At 33.0% G+C, this 7,179-nt stretch overlaps 1 protein-coding gene and 1 long non-coding RNA gene across 2 annotated transcripts; both read right to left on the bottom strand.

The window, feature by feature from the left end:
- Positions 1 to 2,561: 2,561 nt before the first annotated feature.
- Positions 2,562 to 3,574, bottom strand: LOC123005560. The gene is made up of 3 exons (XR_006412765.1): positions 3,393 to 3,574; positions 3,107 to 3,247; positions 2,562 to 3,054 (listed from the first exon to the last, which is right to left on the bottom strand). It is a non-coding gene; the product is annotated as an uncharacterized LOC123005560 (long non-coding RNA).
- A 1,797-nt stretch (positions 3,575 to 5,371) lies between these two features.
- LOC123005303 (phenoloxidase-activating factor 2-like) lies at positions 5,372 to 6,854 on the bottom strand. Its single transcript, XM_044398985.1, has 3 exons — positions 6,742 to 6,854; positions 6,433 to 6,687; positions 5,372 to 6,248 (listed from the first exon to the last, which is right to left on the bottom strand). The coding sequence occupies exons 2-3, from the start codon at positions 6,669 to 6,671 to the stop codon at positions 5,372 to 5,374; spliced, it is 1,116 nt and encodes a 371-aa protein (XP_044254920.1). The 5' UTR covers positions 6,672 to 6,687; positions 6,742 to 6,854.
- Positions 6,855 to 7,179: the final 325 nt, after the last annotated feature.

Below are 7,179 nucleotides of genomic sequence, written 5' to 3'. Positions count from 1 at the left end.
GATTTCGAATAGTCTAAAGGGTGATTTAACATACTTAATTTTTATATATACTTATAAATTATGGGATTTCATTAATTTTAAATATTCGTCCAAAACATTAAATGAACTGCAATAATTAGTAAACTTAGCAGCGCGAAAAACGCAAACGGCTTTTAGTTATCTTGTTCTTTTTTTTGTCTTTACACAACTACGGAAAATACATTTTTGGTTTCCGCGTTACTAAGTGCTAAACTCATATACAAATGCGCTAACTTGGCGAAGTTACAAAATTCATATTAAAAATTTTTGTAATTTTTGAAGCTGTGCCAGCAGTGTGAAGAAAATTGAGATTTTCACTGAAAATGTAAAAAATCCCTAGATTATTAAGAAAAATTGAAAAAAATCCCTTTTTCCCTTTTTGCTAGAAAAATCCCTAGAATTAGGGAAAAATTCCCTAATCTGGCATCACTACTCACGGGTATGAAGCTGAGATAGGCGCATTGGCAACGGCTTCACCTAAATACAAAGAACAAGAATAGATGGAAGGAGAATTGGTGCCGCCATATTGGCAAGGTATGGGCAGTTGCAACTCGTAGTAAATTATGCAATCAACAATACACCTGTGCACCACAATAGCACTAAAAAAAGAGCGGTTTGGCACTAAATTTGTGACTGGAATCTAGTGTTACACAGAATTCTTTTTCTTTATATAGAAAGTTTAAATTTGTGACATATTTGACTCTAAAAAATATAAATGTAGCGTTGTTTTTTTAATAAAGGTTTGAAATTAAATTTAGAACTAAACTTTCAAAAAAAAACGTTATTAAACAAATAAAACAATCACATTAGAATACAAAACCCTGTAAAATAGTGCTTCGTACAAATAAGGAATTCGAGAGTTCATAAAAAAAGATAGTTTTTCACACGATGTGCAATGTTGTCACTGAATTAATTAATTCTGTTAAAAAAAATGTATTTGTAAAACATTAATATTGTTAAGTATATTACAATTACAATTATTAATAAAAAACAAGAAAATTATGTGTATATTTAAAAAAAATTGTTTGTGGTAGGCAACTTTTAATACAACAGAGAAAACATTGCCTACTTTTACTACCACTTAAAATCTGCAGTGGCTTGCCATGGAATCTTACCCCTTCCACGCCAATTCTCCTTCCATATATTCTAGTTCTTTGCCTAAATATCAAACGTGCCGCACTTGCGCAGTTCCAAATACATTTCAAAAAATTAAATTAAGCGGTAAATTTAAAAAATAAAGATGTGATAAATTCATGTTACCGTACACTTATCACTATGGTTCTTATTATCATATTTAATAAATTTTGTCATAATAATTTCCATGGTCTCAGTGGAATTCTTTTCTGCTACAGTGAAGCAGTAACATGTCTAGACGTTTTTTTTTTGTTTTATTTTTATTAACAATAATTAACAGAGACTGAGTTGCCATCAGATTTAAACAATCATGATTAAATTTAGGATTAACCAATTAGACATCCTCAAAAAGCACGTTTTATATCCAATCTGAATGATTCATCGGAAGGATTAATATTGTTTGGTAAACTTACCGGGCTATTTTCCCAGGTTCCCTCCAATTTCGCTTTGGCATAGACGCCTCTTGATCACTGTAGTTTTCATATCATTAATTATTGTGCTGTTGCTTAAAGACTCGGTAAAACTTATCACTAGTTTCTGCGGTAGTTTATTGTAAATTGCAATGTCGAGGTGAGTAAATATTTTTTTGTAAAAAGTATTTTATTTAAATACCTGCACATTTTTTTTAGCTTAAGTAGTAACAAAGCAACGATCAAATGCGATCACTGTATGAAAGAATTTTAAAGTGTATCCAGCCGGAATAGACATTTAAGGATGAAACATGAAGACAATTCAGAAAATTGCAAAAGGTCTTCGAATATTATTTGCCCTTTATGTACACCATCTAAACTAAGTTTTTCATCATTTTCTGCTTTAATGAAACATCACACGGACATCCATAATATTGAATATGAAAATAAACGTCTTGACTTTGACACAGAGACTACATTTCGAACGTCGAAACAAAGTGTAGAGAAGGAAACTAAGTCATTTTATATGCTTAATGCAACAAGAAGCATGGAAAGTACTATTGGAAAAGTGTTTTATTGCGAATGCCATCGAAGCAATCTCGGGAAATTTCAACCCCGATGTTTAGTACGTACTTCAAAAATCAGCGGAAGTATTAAACTTCCTGGGGTTTGTACTTCTAGAATTAGACCGCGATAGCGGTAAAGTTTTTGTTGAGTATGTCCCCACTCACGTTGGCCATAAATTAGAACTCCGTTGTCAACCTTTAACGGAAACTGAAAAAAACGACATTGTTGTACAAATTCGTCTGGGAGTCTCTTATAATACCATTTTAAAAAAGCTAGAGATATGAAAGGCAATGACTGTAGCAGACTAAATTTATTAAATCTTAAAGACATTCAATATTTGGCCGAAAAAAATAATCTCACTGGCAAACGAAATAAAGAGGACTTCATAGCAGTTGAAATAAAAGTGGCAGAGTGGAATGCAAATGACCACAATGTTTTTATTTTTAAAAAAATTGGACACAAACACAACATACTAGAAGACGATGATTTTGCATTAGCTTACATGAACAGCGAAATGAAGTATATGCTTGTCACATATGGACCCCGGATCATATGTCTTGATAGAACACATGGGACCAATCCATACAATTTTGAATTAACCACAATTCTTGTATTGGATGATTGACGTGCCTTGATGCTCTGCATAAACTCATTTTGGACAAGTCTTGGAAAAGAGTTGCTTCGGTTTTAAGACCCACTGCTACTCATCGCGATCTTCTTGTAAATAAATTTCACAAACGTGCAATGGAGATGAGTTTTGAAGCAGTTGCAGAAAAGGACTCAAAAAAATTTCTTGTCCACTCTCAGTCTAAAATTGACTTTTACGAAGTGGATATGGTAAATGAAAATTGCAACTGTCGAACTCTTCGTTGCAGAAGCTGCAACAGTTGCATTCATCGTTTCAGATGTTAATGCTACGAGGCTTCTGTAAAAAATAACTTTTGTAAACACATACATTTAGTTGCAATGTATATTACTAAGAAAGTTGAAAATGGAGATGAAAGCCAGTTTCTCGATGAGCCTTCTACTTCAAACGGAAATTTGGAACAGAAATTTGATGAGCCTTCTTCTTCCGAGACAAATTTGGAACAAGAACTCGATTTACGAATTGATGAAATCTGTAAAAGAAACATAGTAGATTCCAGTAATTTGCTACAACAGTGCAAAAATATTTTCAATTCGATTATTGATCAGTACACAAGTACAGATGATTACGTACAAAACTGTTAAAAGTTAATTCACACATTAACAAAACAGACTTACCTAAAAGCCAAAAACGGAAAATAGAAAAACAGACGTTTTTCCCGACAACAAAATAACTGTTTTGTTACAGTGACGTTTAACTTATAGGTATAATCACAATAAAATATTTTCTATAACTTTTTTAAGTTTTTTTTTATTTTTCCTCGTTTTGTCGTTTAGACACTTTTAGATGTTAACTCAAGATTTTTAACAGTTTTGACTTTTAAATACCAATATTTGACGTTTTTATAAATGCGCATGTGCGGCACGTTTGATATTTAGGTGAAGCTCATTGGCAACACGAGAGTATGGGCAAGGGGTGTTTCCCACTTAAGGCGAAGTGAAAAGGAACAATCAATAAGCGCTGCGTATTTTAAAACAAGCTCGTAATATTTAGGGATTTTATAAATTTTTCTTTTTTGACATAAAAATGATTTACGTTTGAGGAAAAAGAACAAAAGTGCCAAACTTTTAATGTTGTGTGATGTCACGTGTTACCGTAAGTATTTAATCATTATTTGTTTTATTACTTAAGCAAAATCCTAAAATTTTAATTACAGTAGTCTGTCGGTGAGGGAATTCGTGCTGTTGGAAGCCAATTAAAAGAAATATAAGTATCTTTTTTACTCGGTAAAACTTCGCCTTTTTGATTTTTGTTTCTTTTTACAAAGGAATCGTGCTTTGGGCTGGAGTGACGGATTTTTGATTCCTGCTACTCAAGTAAACTTTTGTCATGGCTGGTCATCGATATTCCTGCAAATATCCTGGCTGCACTAGTCGATACGTGCCGAAKCCCGTTGAAGAACATGCCAACAAGCACTTCTTCACGTTCCCTAAAAATCCAAAGCTTCACGAATTGTGGAGGAATGCCTGCAAAATTGTGGGTTCCGTAAGTTCAAAGTTTTGGCGTTTATGTGAGGATCATTTTGAAAGCCGCGATTTTGTCAATGAGAGGAAGGATAGATTAAATCCAAATGTAATTCCTAAGCTCTGTGTTTTGGCTTCACAAGAGAAGTTTGTTGACATTTCACAAACAAATCTTTCTGTGACAGAAGTTTTGTGGAAAGTTCAATAAATCATCTGTCTTGTACTTGTAATTTGCCTTCAACATCCAATGCAAGATGTGTTGCTCATCCACTTTCTCTTTTTGCAAAAAATTAAATAATAAGCAACGAGAATGTTCAACAAGACCATAGTTATTGTTAATTAGGGTACCTCCTCGTGGTCGTAGCGTGGGCAACTATTTGCTGGCAGACAAGGTAGGCTCTTGCAGAAAAGGTTTTATTTTGTTTTACGTCTGGGGCAGACAGACAAAACATGCCAACACTGACTGATTTTATTGTTAATAATAATTTAATTTTCAGAGAAATTTGATTTGTTGTACCTATTATTTTGTTATTTATAGTTTACAATAAAAAAAAAATAAAAAAGAATTAGTTTTATTAGCTTGAAACAATTTAATAATTGCAAGTTTCATTTCAAAGTTTGTTTAAAATGAAAATATTTTATTTTCATTTTAAACAAAATTTGAAATCAAACTTGCTAAGTAATAATCAATAACTGAAAATGAAGAGGGTCTATTTAAATGTCGCGCCATTTCGTGTTAGTAACCCACTTGAGCACCAGAGGCTCGTGTTGCCAATGATTTTCTACGGAGATTTTATTTCTTATACTTTCCTGTTATGTGGTACTGCTGCTCTTCCCGCCCGGTGCTACCGTCACCCTCCCGATTCATCGTCTAGAAAAAAATATTATATAAAACTCGATAGAGATGATTATTATAGACTCGCATTTCTTATTTTCTTTGATGCTGCGCATCTCTGGAAATAAACAGTTCGGCTATAAAAAATCTCTTCTCTACCTTGAGATAATATAATATAATATTCAGTTGTACCACGATCGAGTGTTTGTATTTATATTTTCATTAAATAGCAATTTTAAACATAATGATTTTCACATTAAAAACAAATAAAACTCCATTTCCTGATATTATTTTTATTTTACACTTGATACACACTAATGTCCAAATTCTTCTTTTTAAGTTTGTCATCAATCCATTGCCTAAAGAATGGTACATTTGAATACACCCCTGGAACTCTATATGTTCCACAACCCACTCCCCAAGAAACTATCCCAATTTGATAATACCGTTCCGTATCTTTATCAGTTGGACAGATTAGAGGACTCCCTCCATCCCCTTTACATGTATCTTTCCCCGCTACCCCTCCAGCACAAACAAAACTCTTGTCTAACTTAAACATTTTTTCTCCTAATCGAGTTTTCTTTAAAGCCTCTTCGCAAGTTTTGCTCGGAACCATCGGCAATTCGATTTTTGTCAAAACACCTTCCCTCCCAAAGGTTTCTTTCCTCCAACCATTTACAATACATCGAGCTTTATCGATTACAGTCGACGCAGGAGGAAGACAAATCACATCAATATGCTCCGCCAACTGTACTGCGCTTTTTAAAAATAGAAGAGCAATATCATTGACCAATGTAGTAGGGTTGTACTGAGCGTGGATTGTTATTGAAGCGACATCTCTTTCTTGATGAGGCAATTTTTCGTTGTCGTCGTGTGAATCCCACTCGCCGGCTCGTATTTTTGGTTGTCTTAGGTTTTTGAGGCAGTGGGCTGCTGTCATAACGACCTGCGGATGGATAAGAGAACCACTGCAGATATACGAATCGTTTGATAAGATGGCAACGACCCAAGGGAATTCCCCGAATTCGGCTGAACCGTCTGTCGGATTTGTTCTAGAATTAGGGTTGCTATAACCGCAACCCTGTTTGATTTCTGTTTCTGGGAAAAATGGTTCTTTTGGGTCTTCATCGTCGCAGCATTTTAGTAAATAGTGGGAACATTCGGATTTTACGGTTCTGTGGATGGACAAAAAATAGAAAATGTTAATAAACAAATTTACACAAAAATTAAAGCTAAATTTTTGAAATAGAATATTTTATTAAAAAACAAACCCATTGTTACAATGGGACACACTGTATATTTATCCAACTATTAAAAAAATAGTCTTAGTGATAAAAAAATGTCACACCCTGTACTTACCTGACATTGATTAATCCTTCACCAAAATTTGTTTCTTTTTTTCGGTCACAAAGATAGTAAGGCACACATTCACATTCCTGTGTGATGGTAAAGTTGTCCGAAATTCGTGGTGCCAATGTGGTCATTTGTGTGTCGTCTTCTCTATCTTCACCCCATAAATCGTCAATTTTGTCATTTATTGTTTCACACGAAATTATACAAAATATGCTTAATAAAGTGGTTAAAAAAATTGGGTTCATATTTATTTTTTCAAAACTGAAATAAAGTATATATTTTAATGCGAGTGCTTATTGAAAAAAAAATACTCACCTTTGAAAAGGTACAAATGCGACTGGTTTCTCAATTCATAATGAGAGAATAATAGACTGGTTTGAGTAAAAATGGTGTCATAATTATAGTCCTAGTAATTAGTAATGTGGAAACTTTTAACAACGATTTTATTTTTAAGATCACGTTAGAATAATTCCTAATAAATGTAGTAGAAGTATGTAATCAGCTATTTTATCCATGTTGTTCATAATAAACGCTAATAAATGAGTTATGAAATATTGTAAAAACTCAAATTTACCCTGTAAGTATGTAGTTATTTGTAAGCAACACAAAACTAAATTGTCAAAAATTTTTATTTTTGCGTAAACATTGTTACCTAATTAACATTTCGTTATAGAAGTTTAATACAGAATTTTTGTAATTAAAACAACTGACTTTTTTATACTATTATTTAGGGTTATTATAAATGATGAAATC

This window comes from Tribolium madens, unplaced genomic scaffold, assembly GCF_015345945.1.
Source record: "Tribolium madens isolate multiple individuals breed KSU strain unplaced genomic scaffold, Tmad_KSU_1.1 Scaffold_20;HRSCAF=117;Tcas5.2_LG4, whole genome shotgun sequence".
NCBI lineage: Eukaryota > Metazoa > Arthropoda > Insecta > Coleoptera > Tenebrionidae > Tribolium > Tribolium madens.
The sequence above is the reverse complement of the archived record's forward strand: the minus strand, read 5'-3'. Positions and strand labels throughout refer to the sequence as shown.

Coding starts and splice junctions, on each gene's coding strand:
- LOC123005303 (XM_044398985.1), bottom strand. CDS start 6,671: ATGAACCCAATTTTTTTAACCACTTTATTAAGCATATTTTGTATAATT. Junction 6,249..6,432: donor GAAGGATTAATCAATGTCAG/GTAAGTACAGGG, acceptor GTCCATCCACAG/AACCGTAAAATCCGAATGTT.